The 27998-nt window shown below is 37.1% G+C and overlaps 1 protein-coding gene across 4 annotated transcripts in view; it reads left to right on the forward strand.

The window, feature by feature from the left end:
• Nucleotides 1–1220: 1220 nt before the first annotated feature.
• LOC106052271 (myotubularin-related protein 6-like) overlaps nucleotides 1221–27998 on the forward strand; it is a 106038-nt gene continuing 79260 nt past the window's right edge. The window contains exons 1-2 of one of the 4 annotated variants that reach the window (XM_056037747.1): nucleotides 8233–8424; nucleotides 27410–27996. In XM_056037747.1, coding sequence (XP_055893722.1) covers nucleotides 27760–27996 — 237 coding nt within the window. In that variant the 5' untranslated portion in view covers nucleotides 8233–8424; nucleotides 27410–27759. Of the gene's footprint in view, nucleotides 1441–1532; nucleotides 1855–8232; nucleotides 8425–27409; nucleotides 27997–27998 lie in introns of those variants that run through there. The other 3 variants (XM_056037748.1, XM_056037751.1, XM_056037749.1) reach the window with 3 other exon arrangements.

A 27998-nucleotide genomic window follows, 5' to 3' on the forward strand; every position in this document is an offset into this window, starting at 1 on the left:
ATTGGTAATTAATTATTGCGTTTGGTATCTCGAACAAAGGAAAGAATTTTTGCTTGATTGAAGTGGTGGTATAAATTGAATTAGTTTCTCTTTTTAAGTACAATACATAACTATACGATCTCTTATAGTCATGGGCACCTCACTAACAGAGGGGTTAGTCGATTACGGGTGAAATTCACCCAGATCTCCCTTTCTACCCTCCCTCCCCCACACACACACACCAACTGGTGCACATAAGTGACAAGACCAGAACGTAGTGAGACTGCTAAATGCATGCAATGGCAGAGAAATTTAGTGTTGTTGTTGTTGTTGTTGGCCTAGATCTATTATAAATTTAATGACATGACTGATCCAAACTAATTGATACAATTACACTTCGTATAAGATTTTTTTTAAAGTACTTTTTTTTCACGTAGGCCTACCATCTCGTAGACATTACGGTCTAGTAGGCTAACAACGGTTAAGGAGGATCGATTAAGTCCATTATTCGTGTCGATTCTCTATGTCTAGCTCTAAAGCAAACCTGAAATGACACCACCTGATACGAAATATTATCCAAATGCAATTTCAGCAATTCCGAAACCACAATCTGATACCATATTCTGGGTAATCATATTCTGTTACTACAAATGAGTGAAATAATGTAGACCAATAATCATACACCAGAGTCTGTCTCTTTCAATGACAGTGGGCATTATAAGCTCTCATTATTACGCCATATCTTTCAGAAGTGTTCATATAAGATCAACATCAGATAACAATGAGATATAAACATATTAACACAATTATTAGTATTTAGTTGACTCCAGGGATCTTAAAACATGGTATCCTTTGCATTTTTGGTTTGTTTGCTTGTTTTGTCTATTTGTCTCAAAATCTGCCCTTATCTTCCACTTTTCATTTTTTTTACGTTTCTCTTTATATCCAAACCTTTCACCATTTCACTTTCCCAAGGTTTAAAAATCAAAAGCTTCGCAAAGACGAGATTAGGCTATAATACTTTATATTATTATTATTATTATTATATATAAACAAAATCTTTCAGTAACGACTAGAGTTATAACAAAAAGATTATTCAAGTAAAAGGAAGGGAGACCAAAATGTTTAACTGGACTTCGTGTCGGTTAACACCGATTATCTTCCTTTTAGACCCTAGTCTGCATTCTATATGTAATTCGGTGATATACGGTTACTTGAGATAATTTTAGTCTCGGAGGAAATGTATTTTAATCGATAAATAAAAAGATCTATCTTTATTTCACTCTACTTTTACGAGTAGAAATAAACATATTCTTAATAATTGAATTCAATTTATTTAGATCTAAATTTCTTCCATAATTTAGCTCCGACTTTTTTTTAAAGGGGGAGGTGTCATGGCTGATTATAGACATTGAATGTAAACAATCAAAGCTCATTATGGAGGGTATCAAGACCCAGCAGGTGAGTTTTCCCCCCTCCTTCTATTAGCTCTAATCTTTATTCTGTTATAGAACACCTTTATGTTGATCGTTTTAAATTAAACAGAATGGTTATTAACATATTAAATACTGATCTAGATAAAATATATGTTAATCGCAGCCCAGTACTGTGAGTGACATGAGTGTCTTAATAATTTAATAGGGATAAATCTAGCTAAACTTTCTAGATATTCCATTTAAAACCGAAAGTTGAGAGAGTTGTAGAATTCTCGCAATAATAATTATATGTTAAAATATGAGACGTCGGTTATGCTAATTTTATCAAATAAAAGACTATCAAGATATCTGGAAGATAGATCTTAGAAATCTAGATTTAGTGAGTGACCACTGACATGCCATGGTCGTCCCATTTGTCGCCATGCTCGTGGAAATGAAGGTTAGATATCTAGTAGAACTATAGATCTAGATCTATATTATAAATATATTACTATATATAATCTAATTAAGACTACTCTAGATCTAGATGTTAGAGTCTAGATCTAGTACTTAAGACTTTATAGTAGATCAGATGCTAGATTGCAGCTAGATCTAGATGAATTGGTAGAATGTAGAATCTAGACACAATATCACAATATTATTTATATCTTATTTCTTGAGTAGAGTCTAAGTCTAGTGTAGATCCAGTAATCCAGTCCAGGCCTAGGCATTTCTCTATTTGTATTTCCCATTCATAAGAATTAATTTTATTTTAGAACTAGATTCTAGATGAGTAGATTTAGATTTAGAGACTAGATTGGCAAACTACTAGACTAGAGATCTAGGATCTACCTAGCCTATATAATAGACTTGATCTAGTCAGTTCAACAGATGACAGAATCATAGGAATTGAATGAATCCAATCTAAAGAAGACTCTACATACATACCATTGGTTGTTATAACAATTATAACATAGATTCTAGAATTATCTACTCCTACTTGTATTGTTTCACCTATTTATTTTCATACATGTTACATAGGACATAGAATCTAGATCTGGATTAATTGAATTAATCCTCATTTTAAAAAAAGGGGGATGTGAATGAGAATTCATCGACCTTTGACTTTTCAGTGTATATGAAATTTTACATCAGAATTTCTTAAGCAAGTTATTAATTTCCTTAGAAAAGACCTTAATTTGTAGGCTAAATACCTTTAAGCTTGAAGCATTTGGTATATCGTTAGAATAATATTATTTCCAAACATGACTTGATGACTACAGACTGCCTGGAGTGATTCATTAAAACTAAACATATTCTAAATATTTTAGATACTTTAAAATTAAATTAATTAATGTTGTATTTACATCGTTTTGGAATCATTGATGTGGTTTTTGTACTTAAGAATTCGGTCCATATAATCCTCTGTGCTTATTATGCTGTGGTGTGATTATGTGATTAAAATAGCTTTTTCTCAAAGTGCTCTATTTACTACAGTATCCACTCAAATATAAAGCAAGCATTTATTTTGGCTTTTAAAGCTAGAGCAATTTATTTGTCTGGTGTTTTTAAGTTACTTTTTTTTTAATTAACTCATTTTGCTAATTAAGTCATTATAGTGTATGCAATGAGTGTCTGAGTGGTTCAGGTTTTTCCCATTTTGTGCCTGTCAGCCTACATGAAGTTTTGGCACTTTGTGAGAAAGTAAACAAAAAAAAAAGAAAAAATCTTTAGAATTGACCTATTTGTTAATTGTTTAACTAGATCAACCTCTTTAAGTATTTGCAACCTCTAGCTTTCTTGAACTAATACAAATGTTACTAACAGATATATACAATTCTCAACAAATAGTGTAAACAAAAGTCAAGTTTAAAATGTCTAAATAAATGTAGAAAAGTTCATTGTGCATGAACTTCATAAATTAATGGTTCTTATAAAAAAAAAAAAGTGAATTTTAAAGATTAGTTGAAACTAAAGTGTTTTGTTGTTGTTATTTGATTATTACATATTTTCATATGCCATATTGTTTTTTATATAATCTAACTATTTATTTTTTTCTCTGTACATTAGAGAGCTATTAGAATATAATTATGATTATAACATCTGCCACACTTCTACTTCATTTTGCTATTACAAAAAAAATAAACTTTTTTTTTTTTACTTTGAAAAACAAATTGTTCACTTTTATTATAGAGATGGGCTTCTGGGAAATCAAGGATGACAAAAAAAAAAACCCACAAAAACATGAATTATGTTTGTGTTTTTGCTCCTTCTGATGTATTTGTTCCTTCCCTTTTTATTCATTCCTTTTTATTTTTTATTTCAAGCATTCTCTTGTCCATTCATCTTTTTTTCTTTCTTGAACTGGTACTATGCATGTCAGCATTGAATTTAGAAGAGATATTTAGTTTCTAATGATGGGCTTACTACAGTAGATCTTGTCAGTTTTTTGTCATTGGTCCTTCAGCCTTGTCTCTTGTCAACTTCTAATCAATACTGAACAACTGAAGGCTAAGATCAGTTGTTGGAATACAAGGGCAATGAAAATGTATAGTTACTTAGTATGGTGTTACACACACAGATAGACACACACAATTTCTTGTAATTGTAGAGAAAAGTAGTGGAGCGATTTGTCTTTTATTTAAGGATGACTAGAGACAAACATGAAGGTGATTTACAAGTTTATTTATTTGTCAACAAAGCTCTATATCAGTGCGTTTTTTTTTTTTTTTTTACTGTGGTTTGATCCCATCCTGAAACTACAAGATTTATAAAAAAAATTAGAAAATGCTAAATGAATGTAATAGGTTCTAACCTTACTTAGCAATGGTATTGTTTATTTAAGAAATATGTTTATATTTGTCATTGAACTTTGGAGATTCTAAAAGCATGTCCCCATGCAACCCCCATTATTGAAGACTTCAGCCCCCATTTTTTTCACCATACAAGTATGTCTGAAACATTAGTTTAGTTTTACATTAGAATTGCTTTTGTCTTCAGTGACTCATAGAAACTGAACGTAGATCTAGAGATCTAAAGTAGATCTAGATTTAGCTGTTTGAACGGGCTTCCTAAATTGAAAAAAAAAAATCTATTTAGATCTAAAGGAGATTTTCGTAAATCATTTCCCTTTTTTTAATGTAAAGACAAATGGTCATTTATGGCTTTGCTATTGTTTCACATGGTGAGAATTCCTAGCTGTATATAGATATATAAAAAGATAGCTTGGTAATAGTCAAGATAATTTTAATGCGACACTTAACTCTCAAGGAAAGATACCCAAAGAATTGTGTTAGTTCAAACTGTCAAGGAAAGATAACCGAAGAATTGTGTTACTTGAACTAAGAGTTATTTTGTCTAACAATGACTATAAAATGTATATTGCTATACTGATAACATCATATTTACAGCTAATATAAGCATATTTTAAAATATTGGTCTATACTTTTTTTTTTTTTTACAAAATTAAGTTCCTGATAGTTCGAGGTAGCGGGAGTGCTATCTAAAACGTGCACAAACTAAATAGTAATTTATTTTTTTAAAACAAAAAAAAAATTATTACAATGATTTTACATAGTTACACTAGTGTAAATGTATATTTAAAAGTATTTACTACATGTTTTACGAAATGCAACCAAACCTGTACATTTATAATTGAGCATTTGGCTACAGAAATTTAGTACTAACTAAAACAAAACACAACTTTTTTTTTTTTTTTTTTGGGGGGGGGGGGTCTGTTTGGCATGTTTGTCATAAATTTGAAAGTGTATTTTCAATCAAAAAATTGCCTATACCCTAAATGAGTAAAATTTCATGTTATCCAAATCTAGGTGGCGGTGTTGAATATTCTACATCTATAAGACAGATTTCTCATCAAGGGTATCTAATCCTGTTTTCGTGTGTATATTTTATCGCACCACTTACTTCCCCTCGACTGACAAATCTTCTCTAGGACCACTTAGCCAAGAAGTTGGTCGCTATAGTTATCAGTGTGTTTCCCCGTGTACCGTCTGCTCTGTGTGAATGACTACACTAGTGTTTGTTTGTTTGCTAAGCTTGAATCGAAGGTTCTGCACTAGTACAAGAATAGCTGAAGATTTCAACAAATATGTTGTGTGACTATAACTAAGGTTGCCAGACGCCTACACTTGCAGAGAAGGGCAATAAAGCAGGACAGACTCTTAGAAAGGAGAACAATAATTGACAAAGGAAACTTTACAGACGGCTTGCAATTGATTTGAAGAAACTTCATTGAAATAAAGGCTGTAAAGCTACCGTATTATAATTGACATTTCTGACCAAAAAAGAAAAAGTAATACTTTTACCAGTACCCGAAGTAAGTCATAAATAAAAATAGTGACCTCTCGTTGAACTCCATGCACATTTTCTATGGATAGTAGACCACCATATGCGCTGATCAGGGAAAACGATATTTCAGTATTAGCAGTATAGCCGTGAATGCATGTGCAAGTAAAAATACCCAGAACTCGATGAGTTCTAAGATTAACGAAACAACTTTCTGAACACAACAGTTGAGGGAGGTTGCTAAAAAAAAAAACTTTTTACTTTTTAGTATGAGTGAGTCTGTGTGTTTAAATATGACGATATTAAAGATTGTCGGATTGAGGCCAGTGTCTATCGAAAATGGAGGACATGGATATACCGAAAATGATAGTGGTTCTACAGCTTTAATAAAAGTATAGTTCCACTTTCAGACCTTGCGGTCTGTAGGGCAGATGATGTAAAGGCCATCTGGTTATGTGGCCTATGGTTAACGAGGGTGTTGTGTGGCCAGCACAACGGCCAACCGCCTTTACTTTTCCCCAACTAATGTCAGGTACCCATTACAGCTGGGTGGACTCAGAGGCGCCCGAATATCCTGAAATTAAAAATCCCAGTCTTCACTACCCTAACCCCGGGCAGCTTTAATTTTGATAATTTTTTTTTTAGTCGCTAGCATTCAGGGGCGGATCTAGGGGACTCCAAAACAACATGCTTTTAAAAAAAACATCTGGTAAAATGGAATGGAAGGTAGTTGTCTCTCCTCTCCCCCCCCCCCCCCCAATAATTTCTCCGTACAACGTAAAACTGTACTAAAAGTTATAAGGACATTAAAGCCCTACTAATGATGATATTTCTACCTATGATGATTTCATTAATCTTGTACATATAATTGACTACAACTTGACCATCCTGTATTAACGAGCCCTTGTCCACATCTCTCCCATGAGCCCTCTGAAGACGAATTCCTACCCTGCTTTCATTGATTGTGCTAATAGTATTAACCGAGGCTATGGTCACGTGACAGCCCAGACACGCAGACGTGCGGTCATTCAAAAAAAAAGTTGATCACTCGGACGTGCCAAAATGAAAATGTTAGCCAGCATTTTCTCTGGCTGGAAATAAATTTGGCTCATTTTATTGGTCACAAGAACCCTTCGATATAACAGTGCTGAAGAGTAGATCTAGATCAAAGTTTCATTGGTCCAAATTTTGCTCTTTTTGTTAATATTGCTTGCTTTTTTTTTTAACGTCAGAAATATTCAATTTCGTACTTGAGTTTTGTGGTGTATAATTAGGTGATCGACTGCTTGTTTATTAAAGGATTTCTTTATTTTTTTGACCCGATCTCTGTGACTCTTAATGGGGTACGAGGGACGTGTCCTCCTACAGAAAGAATCGCATACCGGTACTCGCATCAGGCCGAAACAAGGAGAACGCAAACAGGGACGTCCTCGAATAACTTTGGCGTCGCACCTTCATGGAGTACCTCAGGGCAGTGGACGCCAGAAGTGTAAGGTCGCATGTGTGCTGGAGATGTTAAGACTAGCAGTAAAAATATAACAGATTCACAGAAAGTGATAGGAGCTTTGTACTTCCTTCCATGAGCACTATTTACAGACCTATTACTTGTGTCTGGCTGTGCTTCTACATTCACAATGTGGTAGATTCTATATCACATCTCGGGAGATGATCGTTTCCTTTTGCAGCTTCTCATGCTACTTAAGAGGCCAATCCTGAATGTTCAGCTGTAACCCTGTGCTGACCAACTTTTTTCCACTTGTAGGCCAACTAAATTTCCAATACGCCTGCCAATATGCCTGTCACAGGTCTCATTGCTACAACAAATGTTGGAACTGAATCTCAGCACGTTGGGCAGGCATATAGAGGCGCCAGTTAAAACTGCGTCTATGCCGGAAATGAGCCCCCGGGCCGTAGTTTGGGCATTACTTCTGTAACCCATAGCAAGAAATGTAATTAGACTTAAGTCTCTTCCGGATGGGGATAAGAGTTGTCGTTCTTACTTAAGGACGGACGTAGTACCCAGTGCTCTAGCTGGATATATAGATCTAGAGTCTTCTAGACGTAGACCTAGTTTGTATTAGGTTGGGAAGGGATCTGTTTCAAAGCCTTGGGTGTATCTTGGAGGACACTGTTGTCTCTAATCTATCATGTCTCTTCTGTCAGTCACGACGCACACATAGTTGGGACGTTACTCCTCTTGAAACACACACATTCTCTCGTCGACTGCTCACTGGCACACACGCGCCCACCGAGGACTGTGAGGAGAGATAGAGCAAAGAATTGATTGAGTCTGGGAGCCGCGCTGCTTCTCTGATACCATTAGAGGGGGAGGGGGGAGCGGCTAGGGGAGAAACGTTGCGAGAGGGGCCGTTATCTCGAGTCTGGCATCCGCGCGGAGACTTGGCCAATGTTTCTAGGAGTTCCCCCCCCCCCATCTCCTGACACTATAAACGCCCCCCCCCCCTCTCTCCCATCCGTCTCACGACTCCCATCTTGGTCACAGACGATTGATTCCCTCCGCCCCAGCTCACACACCCAGGAGACGCTAAGGAGTCACCGGTGGGAGGAACTCACCCACGTCTCTTATTTCCAGCCGCTCCAGTGGTCACTTCTTGTGTTGAGGGTCTGAGACTCGGCCGTACACCGAGAAGGGATAAACTGTCATTACCGGACCTTCCATCTTCGGCCGTGGGCGGTAATAGCACCCCCTGGTCGTCACAGCACGGTACCGTCTGTTCCTCATGTTCTGATACTGGATAGTTGTTTACTTGGTGCATTGAGTTGTGGAGAGCGCTTCGTTTTATTGACGCTTTAAAAGTACTTCTATATACACCGGTGTTATTGGGTGTTTTATATAGTCATGTGTTATTTATATAGCCAGGCGTTTTTTATATAGTCATGTGTTATTTATAAAGCCAGGCGCGGGTTTTTTATTATATAGTCATGTGTTGTTTATATTGCCAGGGCGTTTTTATTTTATATAGCCGTGTGTTATTTATATACACAAGCTTTTTTTAATATAGTGATATGTCATTTATGAACCCAGGCGTTATGTTTTCTTTTTAATATAGTCATAGGCTATTTACATACCGAGGCGTTTTAAAAAAAATAGGTTGAGGTGACATTAATATATTTCGAATTTTTTTTATATAGTAAGGAGTCATTTAGTTAGTAGGGCGCTTTTTTTGTTTTATTTTCAAGCGGCCCTCGGAAAGGGGTAAAGCCGTTATTAGTTGTCCATCCGTCACGTTTAGATCTCGAGAACTAGAAAAGCGAATGACAATCCGATTTCATGATATTTTGTAGCGAAGTTGAAGTGCATCGGCCACTTTGAGTGTTTTGAAAGCAACCCTCCCCCCTTTCCCTATTTTTTTTTTAGATTAAATATATGAACCTTTTTTTTTTTTTTTTGTTTCATAAAAATGCACCATTTTTAAAACAATACCTTAAGTAGTTGTATAGCTCAAAGAGATAGGGAATTGATTAGTAATAGAAAACTATATATTATTAATTCAGTAACATTGCTATGTGAAGTTATGTTGTATGTTTAGTATATTGACTATTTCTTGTTCATTGATGAGGATAAAGGATTGCAAATGCTGCCTCGCCGCCTCCGCTAGCTAGTGCCCCACTGACGTGGCCTTCCGTGACATGTTCCCATCACTGTCAACATTGAAAGAGACACTGATTGTCTTACGTTTGACTTTCCTTTGATTCCCCAAGACTAGCAACGGTCATATTGATTAAGACCATCCATTGCTAGAGTTTGGGGGGGGGGGTCAATCTTGTTCAAATTGAGACAGTAGTAAAGAGTAGCAGAAGTGTTGACTCCCTAAAAGAGCAAGTAGGTTGTTGGAGACAATGTGTCCACACTAGTCAATGGTGTAACCGTATTGGTCTTGCTGACAAGTTGTGTGTCACGATCGATAACTGTCTCTAATTGTTTGACTGTTTTGTCTTGCAAGTTTCCTCTAATTCAGTGCTGGCCAACCTCTAGTCGTGGTGGCCGTGCGTATTTCCGACACACGTGTGTCGCCTTGCGGCCAACCAAAAACAAAGAAAGTCAACTCGGTTGGGCCCGTCCTCTGTTCTTGTTGTTTCAAGAGGCCAGATATGGCACGTGGGCCGTACTTTGAGTAGCACTGTTGTAGTTTGGGTATTTTTAGTGCGTGGACCAATGGTTTAGAAATCGCTCTTCATTGAACCACCTGAAGAACCTTAAGACCTGTTTTAAACGTGTTAACTCTTTCTCTCCTTAATTATTTACCACATTCTGGTGGAATCAACGCTGGTATCGTCAGTTAGGAGAGAAAGAGTTAATCTTAGTGTGAAATTTGAACTTTCTGTTTATGTCTGTTTTTATTCAAAGTGCCTTGATCCTACATGATGTTTGTTAAAAATGATATACAAATTTAATAATAATAATAATTTTAAAGACATTATTCATTTGGGAAAAGAGCAGCATCAGCCATTGAACTGTCTTGTTCAATTTTAAAATATTGCTTCGCGCTAGGTTGTTGTAGACGGCCGGTTGACTTGTAGCACCAAACTGCTGGTAGACAACTACACCGCTGTAGGAGTATACTATTCTAACGTATAGAACTTGAAATAACTTGAATACATGTCGTTGTGCAGTCTGCGGTATGAGGTCACTGAGTATCGGCCTTTTATTTCCTAACACCCACCTGGCACTAGTTACAAACACGATTAGTGTGAGCTTAGAATTAAGGGACAATGAGATTACAGACTAGGAGACATTAATTTAAAAAAAAAAAATTGACGTCCGTTTCATGCTTTAGCTTGCGCCTTCTTGGAGAAATTCTTTTAAATGGATTTCTTTTATTTGTTTCTTTACGTATTTTTACAAAGCTGAGCTCAACTCAATCTGTCTCTGTCTGGTAGAAAGTGTGTACACGTTATTTCTCCCACATTCATTCTTGGATCAAGCTGAAACTTCGCACAATTATTCATTGACATAGACAAGACATGAATCAATAAAAAAAAAATTAACCAATTAAACAATTAATTACTGTTAATTCATAATTTGGATTAATTGCAACAAGGGAAACTAATACTTCGGTATTCACACATATGGCTAATTTTGTTGGGTTTAGTCTCCTTCAATAGTTGTTAACGCTATATCTCCCCTCTCATTGTCCGTTCAAGTGGATACTTTAAACACTTATCTCTTGTACTAGTCAATTAATTATTGGTCATTAATTCTTTTGTTTGATATCGAAATAGGGAAAAAAAACTTGTACATTATTGGTAGATATAGTTTTAAGGACTGAGTTCTTCCCCTTTAGACAAATTTTGTTGTTGTTGTTTTTTTTTAAAGATTTGTTTATATTTTGTTTGTTCTCTTCTTAGAGACTTCACGAAACTTGTATTGACGTCAGCTAAATTCCACCATTTTCTCCCCATTGGGGGATTCTCGCGATTGACTAAACGACGTGAAGCTTGCTAAACTGAGCTTCAATGTTGCCAACTAAAGTTTACACAAAGTTGAGGTACAAACGGAAGAAAATTTGATGCAGTGCTTAAAGGAACACTAGAATTATCCTAAACGTTTTAAAAAGCAAAGCCTATCAACATTTCTTGTATTCTGTACACCAGATACACTAAAGATACACTAAACGGGTTGTGGCTATTCATAGGTTTTCGCTGAAGAAAAAATATCGTTGTTCATTTCTATTTTTTCTCTCTCTACTATTACGTTAAATATCTGCCATTGAGCTTCTAAGTTTTCACTCTCACAAATAGAAGTTTGGACTGATGCATTGTGGGTGTCTATTTCTTTTCTCTTACATTTTCATCAATACACTTTTTTTTCCCCCATTCTCTAAGGCACTCGACATATCGACTGAGGGAACAAAAAATCTGTGAAGCTAATTAAGATGATGGAATTTTTTTTTCTTCCAGGACCACCACCTTCGTATTTACCGCTCTTTTTCACTCAAGTCTGCTGACCAAATTATCTCCCTTTGTTAACTCTCTTTTTCGTCATTCTATTAGATTTCAGAAGTAAAGAAGAAGAAAGAAAGCAAGGATTGGAAAATTAGTTCTTGGGTTCTTGGTGTACTGTTACCGGTTCTACCAAATAGAAAGTATTGCTGTAGAGGAGACGATCCCCTGTAGCCAAAGCTATCACTCAGTTAACAAAGTCTTGCTTATTGGTTTCTCTAAATGTGGTGATAATTACTTGCATGTTTCTGGCTGTGCGAGACGGAAGCTCAAAAATATTCAGAATGATTCAAAAAAGAATGCGTCAAAATTATCAGGCATTTATTCATTTCAAATGCATTGTAATGGACTGAAGTAGCGGTCATTTGATACATGAGTTATAACTTTTTTTTTAACTAGCAGTCAATTTCCACAAGATGTGGGCGCTCCCTTAAGGTTTGGCTTGGTAGAAGACGTTCTAAAAAAATTTTCTCTCTGGGTTTGGCCTGCCAGGTCCCCAGACCTTGTTTTCCTGTGAGGGTACGTTAAAGACGAAAAGTTTGGTTCTACCGTTACAAGTAAATATCAAACGACACGAAAGTTTTAATAAGTTTCTACACAGTTGGCATTCTGAAGCCCAGCTACGAGAAATGTTTGAATAACAGCTGCAATCTACACGGTTGACATTCTGAAGCCCAGCTACGAGAAATGTTTGAATAACAGCTGCAATCTACACGGTTGACATTCTGAAGCCCAGCTACGAGAAATGTTTGAATAACAGCTGCAATCTACACAGTTGACATTCTGAAGCCCAGCTAAGAGGAATGTTCATCTTGGCTTGATGTCCTCCGTGGTTGTCACATTGAACACATGAAATACAAACTTGAAATTATATAAAGCACTTGTGTCCAGCTAGGTATTCATTGTTATATTTGTTTTTAATTTAAAAATATAACGCAATGGTTTTGGCACATTCTTTTTCAATCACGCTGTATATGTTGACTTTTTAGTTTTCTCTGTGTCAGAAAGTCTATGGAGTGCCCCCTGGATCTTTATCTATTTACCCAGCTCCTTCCAGACGTTCACCTGTCTCATTGTCTGACGGGGCACCGTACATCATCTGTCAACCGTCACTTTCCATTGCTCTCCGTCTTTGCCAGGGTATTAAAGTCTCTTCCATTCTACAATGTTGTCCTCCATTCTTCTGACTGCCTCTGCTTCTTTTCCCTGGTGCTGTTCCCTGCGAGCTCTGAGAATAGTTTTATATGGCCGTTCAGTCTTAACTTGCATTTTTTTTGACAGTGGTGAGATGGTCATCGTGAGATCCAGTCGCCATGTGATCATGTTTCCAAATAGTATTATTATAAAAAAATATCTGTAGAGTTTTGTTGATGTTGTTGTTTTTAAATAATTGTAGAAAAAGTACACTTAGGCTTAGGAAGTTTGGATTATAGAGTTTTGTTGTTGTTGTTTTTCAATAGGAACTATCAAAAGAACAATAACATGGTTGAGACTTTTAGCCTGTTCTTAATGGTTTACTTATGGTAGCTTCATTATTATTTGGTAGTCTTCTCTCACGGACACCACGGCACACCATTTCACTATTGTTAATTTTGTTATGGCACGATTAGGATTACGTTTCATAGAAAGCGAAAGTTTTGACATAGAGACAATAAAACAATGCTAGGATTTTAGGAAGATTAGCGGCATGATAACAGAATGCTTTTGACGGCTTTTGAGAGAGGCAGTTTTATGGACGTAGAGGTTTAGCTTGACGACATTCGACGGTTCCCTTCATTAAACTTCTTGTTCGACATTCACTATCAGCGTCGACTAACTTCTATTGTTGGCCTTTCGTTATTTGATTTCGTGATTAGAGTGTTACCTCCGTATGAATTATCTACATAAGACACAATGTGGAACCACTTAACACTATCTTAGCTTTTTAAGTATCAACCTAAAAGGATCCAATAGTAGACTATTTGGTGGCTGTAATCACTTCCAAATCTGCCAGCCAACTTTTTGTTAGGACCCGAAGACAAACGCATCTCTTTGCCTCTATTTAAAACTGTGTTCGATGCGGCGAGAGCTTTGTTCCGGCCCACACAGGACGTAGTACACAGGGTGTGGTCCTCTCTCGTGGCCTCTAATCTCTTCAGCGACTGACACGAGCCAGTCTCTGTGAGTGGTGGCTATGCACGCTCTCACGTGCCTCGTGAGCTGTTGGACACCGAGCTGACAAAATGAACGTCCGTGATCCCTTTGTGCGTGTCACGCTGTGGAAGACAACTTGGTGGAGTCATCAAAGTGACGAATTTCATACGTCCATTTTCACTGAGGTTTGACTCAGGAGAGCATCTGACTTGTATTTACAGCGGTGCTTGAGACATGAATTAAAAGATTAGGAACCAAACGTGAAGTGTTCAGTGTAAAAACAACGAAAAAGATGGCCCCACTATTATGCTAGTTTCAGATTCTAAACTTTGGTTTACTTACATTTCAGAAACCATGGGTGCCCAAACTACGACTCGCGGGCTATATCCGAGTTCTGACTTTTCCTTACCAATTATATATCACAACAATAACGACAAGTAGAAGCTAGTTGTGATACAGATTTCTGAACGTATAACATGGTCAAACTTTTTGATTAACTACTTGTGGTACAGATTACAAAGAAGTATAACACGATGAAACTTATTTTATTACAAAACAGTTTATATCGACCAGGTAAAATCCGAACACAAAAGCTTGTATAGTTAAATTATTCGTTATAAAAAATCTTGAAGATAGGAAATCAGTAATTTGTTTCCCATTTGTCTACAAATGGAGTTTTTAAAATCCGATTTTTAATAGTGTAAGTTATCTCATGACCTCTTCACTTGCATGTCTGTCACTATCTGCCCCCCCCCAATAGCAGCATAGTTTAATGCGATGTCCCGTCCCTGTAATGTATTGGTGCACACTGTCCACTTCTGCTCTTGTAACTGATGTAAAGGAGAAAGTGAAACTGGATGGTTTGGCTCTGGCTTTTGTTTCCAGTGAGAATGTCTCAAATGTCAGTGTTTGTGAGATGACCCTTTCATGTATTGCTTTTGTGGTCTCTTACGTTAACGTTGCATTGGTTCTGTGAGTAGAAGATTGAACTCGGTGTCCATTCAGGTGGAACTTCTCTGGATCTTGGTCCAGATTCTTCCACCGTTACAATTTTGTTTCCATTAGATTGATTGATGCCGTCATGCTTGATTGCCCATTTATCATCTCCTGCTCAAAGATTTGCTTTAACCCTTCAGCAATACATGACATTTGAACAACGCTGCTCGAGTTGTTCCACACTGGAGATCGATAGAAGTTAACAACTGTTTCGGCTCGTTTGAGTCAAACGGCAAAGACGACCGTCTTGATATCTTGTTCCATTGGAGTCAGACTTTTAAGATGTCCGTCTTGACATCTTGTTCCATTGGAGTCAGACTTTTAAGATGTCCGTCTTGACATCTTGTTCCATTGGAGTCAGACTTTTAAGATGTCCGTCTTGAAATCTTGTTCCATTGGAGTCAGACATTTAAGATGTCCGTCTTGACATATTGTTCCATTGCAGTCAGACTTTTAAGATGTCCGTCTTGGTATATTGTTCCATTGGAGTCAGACTTTTAAGATGTCCGTCTTGGTATATTGTTCCATTGTAGTCAGACTTTTTAAAGATGTCCGTCTTGGTATATTGTTCTATTGTAATCAGACTTTTTAAAGATGTCCGTCTTGGTATATTGTTCCATTGGAGTCAGACTTTTAAGATGTCCGTCTTGACATCTTGTTCCATTGGAGTCAGACTTTTAAGATGTCCGTCTTGACATCTTGTTCCATTGGAGTCAGACTTTTAAGATGTCCGTCTTGAAATCTTGTTCCATTGGAGTCAGACATTTAAGATGTCCGTCTTGACATATTGTTCCATTGCAGTCAGACTTTTAAGATGTCCGTCTTGGTATATTGTTCCATTGGAGTCAGACTTTTAAGATGTCCGTCTTGGTATATTGTTCCATTGTAGTCAGACTTTTTAAAGATGTCCGTCTTGGTATATTGTTCTATTGTAATCAGACTTTTTAAAGATGTCCGTCTTGGTATATTGTTCCATTGGAGTCAGACTTTTAAGATGTCCGTCTTGACATATTGTTCCATTGCAGTCAGACTTTTAAGATGTTCGTCTTGGTATATTGTTCCATTGTTGTCAGACTTTTTAAAGATGTCCGTCTTGGTATATTGTTCCATTGGAGTCAGACATTTAAGATGGCCGTCTTGACATCTTGTTCCATTGCAGTCAGACTTTTTAAAGATGTCCGTCTTGGTATATTGTTCCATTGTAGTCAGACATTTAAGATGTCCGTCTTGACATCTTGTTCCATTGGAGTCAGACTTTTAAGATGTCCGTCTTGGTATATTGTTCCATTGTAGTCAGACATTTAAGATGTCCGTCTTGGTATCTTGATCCATTGGAGTCAGACTTTTAAGATGTCCGTCTTGGTATCTTGTTCCATTGGAGTCAGACTTTTAAGATGTCCGTCTTGGTATATTGTTCCATTGGAGTGAGACTTTTAAGATGTCCGTCTTGGTATCTTGTTCCATTGGAGTCAGACTTTTAAGATGTCCGTCTTGGTATATTGTTCCATTGGAGTCAGACTTTTAAGATGTCCGTCTTGGTATCTTGTTCCATTGGAGTGAGACTTTTAAGATGTCCGTCTTGGTATATTGTTCCATTGGAGTCAGACTTTTAAGATGTCCGTTTTGGTATATTGTTCCATTGGAGTCAGACTTTTAAGATGTCCGTCTTGGTATCTTGTTCCATTGAAGTCAACATGAATGACATTGTCTTGTGACATTTTTTCGTAGCTGTGTGCGAGTTGACTTAGACTGACTCCCCAGTCCACACTTAAAAACGACCTTTACTGTTATTCATTAGACAAACAGACACGAAGGCTTAGAGCAGGTGGACATTCACTTCATAACAGATTCTGTGGAAAGTTTATCATTAACGAGAACACGCATGTTTTTGTTATCGCGTTTGGACCTAGCTCAGTTGACCAATAATATAGCATGGCCTACAGATTGCCTCCAGTCTGCTGCTAACATTTACAGGAACATGTCCGTGCTTGGACGCCATGACCATCAACTGTTTACTAGCATTACCCATTGACGCCACTACATTTGAATATCTGTTCGTGAGGCTGGAGATGCCATCAGTGTTTGGGAAACTTTTGGTTCATCGAGTTTGTCGTAATGTCTATTGATCAGGACGAAACGTTGGTCTAGAGGCTGGTGATTACATGTAGGCGTCTGCAAGAGTTCAGCGTTTGCGCAGAGCACAACTTTTGTTTTAATAACGGTTATTGTAGTTCATGTCTTGAAGAAGATGTATCATTGCAGTGTTTCCGCTCTGATCGTGATGTTGGTGTGTGCGTTGAGCGGGCAACACTTTCATTCTAATAGTGACAATAAAGAAATAATGAAATGCTCTATTTGTAATCAATAATTATTTATTCGTGGAATCTTGTTAAGTTTTTAGAGGCAGACGCCCACAAACCAGCTCGCAATGTTCACTGGAAATATGCCTTGTTTATTTCTTGTTGTTTTAGTTTAATTTTCAGCTGTTCTTTGTTTCCTTTTGATTCTTTCCACGTATGGACTAAGCCTCTCACTTAGCTGTACCTCAAGCGCGTTATTTAGCGGTACAAATTCGTAAATTTTGTTCATATTGGTGCTTTTTTCAGTTAACAAAAGAGATCAGCAATCTTTGAAACACACACAAACAGTGACACGCATATCCGGAAGAGGACTTCTGGAAGATTCTTTATTATAAACACTGAGGAACACGCAAAAAAAAAATATTCTGAGACTAAAACCCAAGAAGGACAGATTCTAGATCTTTAGCAATCTATGCATTGGAAATCCTAAAAAAAAATGTTGCATGATTGATTCTATCTTTTCAGACCAATTGTTAATACGTGGAATCAATAGGACCTTAAAACTTGTGTCTTTCTTTTGTTTTCAATATCATCAGTGTTGAAGACGACTGAGTTCGCTTGAGAAGTCTGGCAGTTGACTGACATAACAAGTCAAGCACTGGCCTGCGACAGGACATCGGGGCTTCGGCCGCTTGATTTCATTTCACTAGCCAGGAACTTGGAAAACCTCTCGTGGGAATATGTGTGTCGCGTCTCTTCTTCCGCAACACTTGTCCCGTAAATCAAAAGTCAGACTGTAACATGTTCAACTTCAATAATCGTTGATCTTTTGTGATAGTCTTCAGAAGGTGTTGATGTTTTTGTGATGAAGTCTTCAGAAGTCGTGGAGTTGGGTTTAAATTGTGTCTTTTTGCTGAACATTGTTTTAGCTAGAAAATGTTCATTAGTGGTACATTGTACAGTCCCCGGTTTTTTTATCGCATGTATGAAAGTGTTTGTAAAACTGTTTGACCTTGTTTTGGATGTTCCTTCAGAGTTGAAGGTAATGTACTTTCCAGTCGAAACCATCCGCAATACGACGGGGGATGGCAGCGGGTCCGGGTGCGAACTCTGGATCATCGAGACTACCAAACGACAGTGCAGCGCTCATACCGCACGACCAGGTATCCATCCGTTGTAAGTGATGAGTCTGTGTTGTTAGCGATGTGCATAAATTGATAGCGGCGTGTTTATATAAATAATGCTCAAATGCCCTCGTTGTTAAATTTCTAAGTTTATTTTGTATCATTTCTTTTAGAAGATAATCCAAAGGTAATATAGAATCAGGAGAGAGGCGGAAGCAGATTTCATAGTTTAAAAATTCAATACTAGAAAAAAAATGGGTTATATTTATTTATAACTATTCTTTAAATACAACCAAATAATCTCAAATAATCTCTAGTATTTCATTTTCTATTTGGTTTTCGTTCAAGTTTTTTGTCTTGCATTTTCTTGTCGGTTGTTAGTTAATCCCTAGGCTTGCAATTTCTCTTCGGTTGTCATTTAATCTTCAGAATTGCAGTTTCTCTTGCTGCCCCAATTGTCATCGGCTCAGGGGCTGTCCAACTGTATGCATTGTTAATGGGATGTGTGTTCAAAACGTCTGTCAGTCGGGCGGATGTTGTGTGTCGAGTGTGCAGTGACCTGCCCCTGTCTGTTTAATGATGCTTATCGATGCCAGTGCGCATGTCGATCGATTGGGGGAGGTCATTACCTAGATTGAAGCACGCATTCAATCCTGCTGTAATCGACTTTTCTTTGGCTCTCATTTCGGCCCCCACTTTCTCCTTGTTTCTTTTTCCCCTTTTATCCCCACCCCCTTATTTTTTTTTCACTTTTTTTTAAGGTTAGAGCGATTTCTCTTTTATGCATGTCAAGAAATCAATTAGGCTGTTAATAGAGCTTTGATTCTACTTGTTTTTATGTATAGTCTTTTTAAAGTTAGTCCGCACTAAGGTAGATTGCAGAAAAAAAAAGGTTTATATTGTCTCAAGCAAAAGATAAAAAAACAACCAATACCTTTAGAAGTTCTGTAGTTTTTGTGTCAGCATTGGCCTTTCTATTTTAAGACCGGGGAAATCTACTTTTGGCGCTAAAAGCAACACTTGGAGAGCCTTAAAGACCAACTGAAGAGGTTTTGGGGTCAAACGCAAAAACCACTGTACTGCATTTCTTTTCAGAATCGTAATGCTTATAAAAACAAGCATACAAAATATTTTGCGTAAATTTGTTGTAATTATTTAGATATTAGCACTTTAATGTGCGTTTTAGGCCATTCGAAAGAGGGGTTTCCCCTGACAACAAAGGTTGACGACGTCATATTAGGGAAACTATGTTACCTTAATTTAAGGCTTAGCTTGTTCTACCCGGCTTAACCTAGTGTCACAACACACAAGATGTCACAACGTGTGTTGTGGTGCCGGGGATTTTACTTGAATTAAAATAGTTGAATAAATGACGATCTAGATCTAGGATTCACAATAAAAGATTCTTTGTAAAAACACAACTCTGGAACTTTATTTAAATATAAAACGTAAGTACAGCTTATGTACAAGTTACAGATCAACAAGCTCAAAAAACCACATTACAAAGGCTTTAAATCAGAGCTCTTAGAAACGTGACTATCTACTATGGAATTCTTTCATCGACTGGCCTTCTTTTTCCCTCGTCAATTCTCTGGCGCTAACTCTTTTAAAAAAATGTCTTTATTTATTTTTAAATCAACCAATAGATTTGCAACATCATAATTACGTCTCGGGTAAAACCTGAGGTGCTGTCAAGGGTCTAGATTTGTGGGGTAATTCATGAGGCTCAGTCAAGGGTTTATATTTCTATTTACACATAAGCTTTTAAATGTGAAATATACAAATAAATCTATAATGGCATCTGTGACACCTAGAATAACCATTTTTGCTTAGCCCTAGTGTAAAAAAACGACATTATCTTAACAAAACGTTTATTCCCTCAGTTGTACTTGTGTCACAACGCTATCTCACAGTGACAGTAGCTGGTGCTGCATTGAATTTACATTGACGCTCTTTTATCAAACATAACACACCATATTGACAGACACCCCATGTTGACAGACACACCGTGTTGACAAAACTGTAATATAGAAACTATTAGATTCCTTTATTGCTGTTGTTGTTTTTTTAAATGTACAATTTTTTTTAATTTTTTTTATATTTTTTTTTACTATTTCTCTTGTTTGCTTGCAAAATTTGCATGGGTTCAGGACCCTGGCGTGGTGGAAGCGGATTTTGAACAGTTTTTTTTATATAGAAATTTGGCAGTTTATATATATATTTATATTTATTTATTTATCTCTATCTATTTATCTCTCTCTCTCTCTTTATATATATATATATATATATATATATATATATATATATATATATATATATATATATATATATATATTACTGCCAAAGGAGTTTTTGTGTCTGGTTATCTTTATTCCCCTGGCAATAAATCTTTAAATCCAATTCAACTATCTGGTATAAACATTTCACATGGAACTTTTGAGTGAATCTGGTGAGAAAGTTGATTTTGTTTTCTAGAGTTATGTTTTGTCACTTTGTGCCATGCAAAAGTTGTAAGATAAATTTCCTTATAGGTAATAAAGATTTTAATTGTGTGTATATATATATATATATATATATATATATATATATATATATATATATATGGTGGGTTAGGCACAGAGAAGAATGAAGGACAAAGACAAATCGTTGGTCGATTTCGATCGATTTATTGTAGACAAAAGACCAGCATCCGTACAGTCCAAACGAGGTTTTTACCAATGACCTTATCAGCAGCATTTAGGGTTTTATGAAGTTCATTTTTAAGTTCAGATTGCCATGCCAGGCTATGATATTAAAACTTAAAATGCTCCAGATGTGAGCGTGATAAAACATTGCTAACGTCCTTTCGCTAACAATAAAAGAGGACATTTTTCTTAGTAATCTTAATTGCCCATTTTTGCTGATAGAATCAGTATTAGCAGTCTAATGTAATATATTCTCTAAGATAGTACCAAGGTATTGAAAAGTGTTCACTATTTCAATGTTCTGTTCAGCGACATATTTAAATATACGGGGAAAAAACAAATTGGTCACAAAGTGAAACTGGTTTGGCCGTAATAATGTTTCGCAATCGAATCATCTTCAAATTCAACGAAGGCTAGTTCGAACACGTCATCGGGTTTCCCCGCTCTTGACTCAAATGTTTTGTTTTTATTCAAAATGAGCAAAGAAATGAGGCCTCGCTGACAGTCATGTCATTTCTTTAATTCAGTATTCGTCTATACACTCATACTTGTAACCTTTTTTTTCCTTATGACCCAGAGGTGAAGGTTTTTTGCTAGTAGTTGTAATTGTAATTGCGCGTCTGCCCATGAAATTATATGTAGAATTGGAATAGATTATGGAAAGTTGGACTTAGGCGCATGTGGCAATTGTGTGAGCGCGTACAATTCGGTTAATATAACTTTATTATCAAACCATTGTGACATCAGCTCGGATAAAGTCTCTGATTAAGCTGAGTGTTCGTCTGGTGCCAGGACATGTCTCTGTAGTTTATGTGGGATGCCAATCTCATTAGATCTAAAGCCTGTGGCTATACAACCATCCCGGAGTTGTCCAAAGCAGGGTTTTTTTTTGTCGAAGTTTTTTTTTAGCGAGAAATCTGGATTGTAAGATTCGACTTGGTTGTTCCTAGTTTTCATCTAGTCTTTCAGTCATGTACTTCTGACACATATGAGAATTGGGCATGTCACTCCTAATTAGATCTATCACTTCCTATAGACTGCCTTGCTTACGATTTTTATTTTAACGCATTGATATTATAGTGAATTCTTGTCATGAATTCAGTGAACCAATTGTAGCTTTTAATTCTAGACAATATTTGACATGTTTTGATTGTAGCTTTTAATTCTAGACAATATTTGACATGTTTTGATTGTAGCTTTTAATTTTAGACAATATTTGACATGTTTTGATTGTAACTTTTAATTTTAGACAATATTTGACATGTTTTGATTGTAGCTGTTAATTTTAGACGATATTTGACATGTTTTGATTGTAGCTTTTAATTCTAGACAATATTTGACATGTTTTGATTGTAGCTTTTAATTCTAGACAATATTTGACATGTTTTGATTGTAGCTTTTAATTCAAGACAATGTTTGACATGTTGATCAGTGTGTTTTTTTTTTCTTTTTACAATACCTCTATTCACGTCATAACTTCATGGAGGGCGGAATATCAACAAAAAAAAAAAAAAAAACGGCTCCTACGATTATTCAACAAATTTAACAGTTGATGTATATTGCTGAGAAAAGTATGACTAGCTCTTTGGCCACGCTGGAAAACTCGAGTTTGACAGTTATAAAAACAAAAATAATTAGAATTAGGCTATAGAACTAGAAACTCTTTATCTTGAAGGAATTCTACGCCTTCTGGTATTTCCTCCTGTAGACATTCTATTAGTCAACGAGTCTTACTCCATGAATGTCCAGGAACAGTTTGCTCGCCGTGGTCTAACTCAGGTTCTTAAGTCTAGGACAGTGGTTCCCAAAACTGTGTTCCGCGGAACCCTAGTGCTCGCGACGAGGCCTGAAGTGTTCCACGGACTACGGGAATAATGAACTAGTAGTCCACCACGTGAATTAATCTCTAAGAAAAAATAAGCAAAGTGTTCCGCTAAGTTTGTGAAACACTGGTCTAGTAGATATAGGCACTCACTTAACCGGGATTTTTTTTTCTCGGGGGGGGGGATGGGGAGGGATTGAAAAATGTTCTTTTTTTTTTTAAATCTAACATTCATTATGAAGAGCAAAAAAAAAAATATTCTATAAGTTGTATGAAAGAGGTATTGTCTTGTTTTTTTAAAAAGTAATCTTTTATGTTTCCCTTGTTTTATGGTTTTTTCTTGTCTATGAGCGCGGTCTTGCCATGTAATTATGGGACATTTTATGGAAGTAATTGTGAGTGGGTTGTTTTTTTTTCTATCGACTGTAATTCGCATAATAGCATCCCGCTCCATTTTAAAACACATATTTGTATAAGCATAAAAAACCCACATCGTTTGGGTTAATGATTCATTCTAGAAAAAAAAAATGTCCTAGAGTTTTTTTGGGTGACAAACGTGAAGTTATCATCCCATTAATTATGAGCTCATTCTCAATCTTTGGACTCTCAGACAATGCCTTAATGTGCTAGCGCATTTAGATAGTCTAATTAAACTCTTATCTAACAATGAGTAAAGAAGTATTATCAACCTTCAAATATGTGTATTTCATTAGTGCCTCAAAAATGTCGTTCAATCCGTGTGTATAAGCCTTTGTGTCTGTGTTGTATTGGAAGCACGATATATACTCTTTGACACCAAGGATATGAGCTGATAAACAAAAGCTTCAGCGTTTTTCTCTGTCCAAAGGCACGTGAATCTATCTTGATCCTGGTGTGTTACTTCAAAGGCACGTGAATCTATCTTGATCCTGGTGTGTTGCTTCAAAGGCACGTGAATCTATCTTGATTCTGGTGTGTTGCTTCAAAGGCACGTGAATCTATCTTGATCCTGGTGTGTTGCTTCAAAGGCACATGAATCTATCTTGATCCTGGTGTGTTGCTCCAAAGGCACATGAATCTATCTTGATCCTGTTGTGTTGCTCCAAAGGCACATGAATCTATCTTGATCCTGGTGTGTTACTTCAAAGGCACATGAATCTATCTTGATCCTGGTGTGTTGCTTCAAAGGCACATGAATCTATCTTGATCCTGGTGTGTTACTTCAAAGGCACATGAATCTATCTTGATCCTGGTGTGTTACTTCAAAGGTACATGAATCTTTCTTGATCCTGGTGTGTTGCTTCAAAGGCACATGAATCTATCTTGATCCTGGTGTGTTGCTTCAAAGGCACATGAATCTATCTTGATCCTGGTGTGTTACTTCAAAGGTACATGAATCTATCTTGATCCTGGTGTGTTACTTCAAAGGCACATGAATCTATCTTGATCCTGGTGTGTTGCTTCAAAGGCACATGAATCTATCTTGATCCTGGTGTGTTGCTTCAAAGGCACATGAATCTATCTTGATCCTGGTGTGTTACTTCAAAGGTACATGAATCTATCTTGATCCTGGTGTGTTACTTCAAAGGTACATGAATCTATCTTGATCCTGGTGTGTTGCTTCAAAGGCACATGAATCTATCTTGATCCTGGTGTGTTGCTTCAAAGGCACATGAATCTATCTTGATCCTGGTGTGTTACTTCAAAGGCACATGAATCTATCTTGATCCTGGTGTGTTGCTTCAAAGGCACATGAATCTATCTTGATCCTGGTGTGTTGCTTCAAAGGTACATGAATCTTTCTTGATCCTGGTGTGTTGCTTCAAAGGCACACGAATCTATCTTGATCCTGGTGTGTTGCTTCAAATGCACATGAATCTATCTTGATCCTGGTGTGTTACTTCAAAGGCACATGAATCTATCTTGATCCTGGTGTGTTACTTCAAAGGCACATGAATCTATCTTGATCCTGGTGTGTTACTTCAAAGGCACATGAATCTGTCTTGATCCTGGTGTGTTGCTTCAAAGGCACATGAATCTTTCTTGATCCTGGTGTGTTACTTCAAAGGCACATGAATCTATCTTGATCCTGGTGTGTTACTTCAAAGGCACATGAATCTATCTTGATCCTGGTGTGTTGCTTCAAAGGCACATGAATCTATCTTGATCCTGGTGTGTTGCTTCAAAGGCACATGAATCCATCTTGATCCTGGTGTGTTACTTCAAAGGCACATGAATCTATCTTGATCCTGGTGTGTTACTTCAAAGGTACATGAATCTATCTTGATCCTGGTGTGTTACTTCAAAGGCACATGAATCTATCTTGATCCTGGTGTGTTACTTCAAAGATACATGAATCTATCTTGATCCTGGTGTGTTACTTCAAAGGTACATGAATCTATCTTGATCCTGGTGTGTTGCTTCAAAGGCACATGAATCTATCTTGATCCTGGTGTGTTGCTTCAAAGGCACATGAATCTATCTTGATCCTGGTGTGTTGCTTCAAAGGCACATGAATCTATCTTGATCCTGGTGTGTTGCTTCAAAGGCACATGAATCTATCTTGATCCTGGTGTGTTACTTCAAAGGCACATGAATCTATCTTGATCCTGGTGTGTTACTTCAAAGGCACATGAATCTATCTTGATCCTGGTGTGTTGCTTCAAAGGCACATGAATCTATCTTGATCCTGGTGTGTTACTTCAAAGGCACATGAATCTATCTTGATCCTGGTGTGTTACTTCAAAGGCACATGAATCTATCTTGATCCTGGTGTGTTGCTTCAAAAGAACATGAATATAACTTGATCCTGGTGTGTTCTCTTCATTCTTGTGTGTCATCTGTCAGACTGTCATTTAGTTTTACATGGAGTAATATTTGATATGCGCTTATTGCAACGCTTAGATAGATTCTACACTTTCAATAGATCCTATTTGTTGATACATTACAGTTACTGTTCAACTTAGATAGCGCAAGCTTGAGTGATGTTGACAAAGAGCCATTTATCAATACACGCTGGCCCTACATGTATTCACGGACCCACGGGGTGAGCGTTTGTGGCAGTAGTATTGATTCCAGTGGACGGCACATATAGAATCCAAGTCTGCGGTCACGGTTGGATGAATCGGTCTATTGTCTTTTGTATATTCTGAACCTTCGGTCTGAATTCAGTTGTGATACGTGTAGAAGAAGACGTAAGCCTTGTGTGGGTGGGTGCGTGTGTGTTTTGAAACGTGAGGTTAGAATTAACCATTGATTCGCGTGACTCCTACACGCTCACTTTGTCAGTATCGACTGGCGTGCAGTCTCACGCACAGGCACACACATACCCGTTTCACATCCAGGTAACTCCCACTAATATACAAATGTCAAAAGGTTCTATCAATTGCTTCACTTGAGTGCCATCTCTCATTACATTCAAATGACATAATGACTGGAACATCTTTAGCAAGAACACAAATTCAATATAGGATGGCGTGCCATGTTGTTTTTGTGGCAAGTACTTTTAATGTTTTCCTGATAATCGATGTAGACTTCCGAGACGAAGAATCGTATCGATAGACTGAGTTCTTAAACAACCAAGACGAAGAATCGTATCGATAGACTGAATTCTTAAACAACCAAGACAAAGAATCGTATCGATAGACTGAGTTCTTAAACAACCAAGACGAAGAATCGTATCGATAGACTGAATTCTTAAACAACCAAGACAAAGAATCGTATCGATAGACTGAGTTCTTAAACAACCAAGACGAAGAATCGTAACGATAGACTGAATTCTTAAACAACCAAGACGAAGAATCGTATCGATAGACTTAGTTCTTAAACAACCAAGACAAATAATTGTATCGATAGACTGAATTCTTAAACAACCAAGACAAAGAATCGTATCGCTACGCCGAGTCCTTAAACAAGACAAATATAACGACTGTGCACTAGTGAGTTATTTATTGACGTTTACAATATATATACAACTCTGTGTTTGATGTACACTTGGCAGAGAGAATGTCATAAGGTCTGGAATCTAGCCTCCCTTTGGTGATCACTTTTTTCAGTGCTAGGTTGGTATTCTTAGGAAGAATAAACAGGCTTTTTGTGTCTATATAAAATAGAAATCATCGTTGACTTCTCCCCCCCCCCCACACTTTTCAGACTCTAGAGCTGTCTCTACTGTCTTTACTGTTTCCATTCTATGTGTTTGTCTACTTGACTTAATCAGTTTGAAGTAAGTTGAACGTCTTATCTTCCCGCTAACGTGACTTTGTAAAACCGGCTTTTTCTTTTGGTCTTGAAAATATTTATCTTCCCGCTAACGTGACTTTGTAAAACCGGCTTTTCTTTTGGTCTTGAAAATATTTATCTTTCCGCTAACGTGACTTTGTAAAACCGGCTTTTCTTTTGGTCTTGAAAATATTTATCTTTCCGCTAACGTGACTTTGTAAAACTGGCTTTTCTTTGGCTCTTGAAACTATTTATCTTCCCTCTAACGTGACTTTGTAAAACTGGATTTTCTTTGGGTCTTGAAACTATTTATCTTCCCTCTAACGTGACTTTGTAAAACTGGCTTTTCTTTGGCTCTTGAAAATATTTATCTTCCCTCTAACGTGACTTTGTAAAACCGGCTTTTCTTTGGGTCTTGAAAATATTTATCATGAGATCAGTTCAATATATTTTTAAATGATCTTTTTATATCTCTTGTATTGTGTAGTTCTCTTATTTTGTTGTCATCACATTTTGAACAGAAAATAAACTGTTCTGAGGAACAAGAAAATATTGTTCTGTCCAAATATTTCCTTTTGAAGACAGCAGTAACAAAAGGAATGGAGTAATGATCTATGATAGGGATTTAGTTTAAACGTTGGATATCTGTACTCATCACAGTGGACCATAATTTCGGTCACACTTGGAATTTAATCAATTTAGTCATGATTTCGACCTGACTTTTGAGTTTTGTCGATGGTCACTGAAGGGCCCTGTTTTATGGACTGAATCGGTGTCTCTTTTGTGGATGACTGTCGAGGTGGACATTCTGTGTGGATAGTCTAAGCATGGTGACACATGACGAGCGCTAACGTGGAGAGTCCTACTGGCGAGGCCGACAGACTGGAAACGTTCAACGGACCGCCTGGGCCGCACATCATCGCCCTGAGTGGCCCCGTGCTCACCGCCCCGACCACCACGACGGAGGAGCTACGCCGCTTTCTGGTGTCGCTGCACACCACCCTGTCCAGGGAGGTGGGCAACTTTCTGGACGGTGGTCAGCAGCAGAGTCAGGAGTCTGGCATATTGAAGAAGGT

Source organism: Biomphalaria glabrata, chromosome 8, assembly GCF_947242115.1.
Source record: "Biomphalaria glabrata chromosome 8, xgBioGlab47.1, whole genome shotgun sequence".
NCBI lineage: Eukaryota > Metazoa > Mollusca > Gastropoda > Planorbidae > Biomphalaria > Biomphalaria glabrata.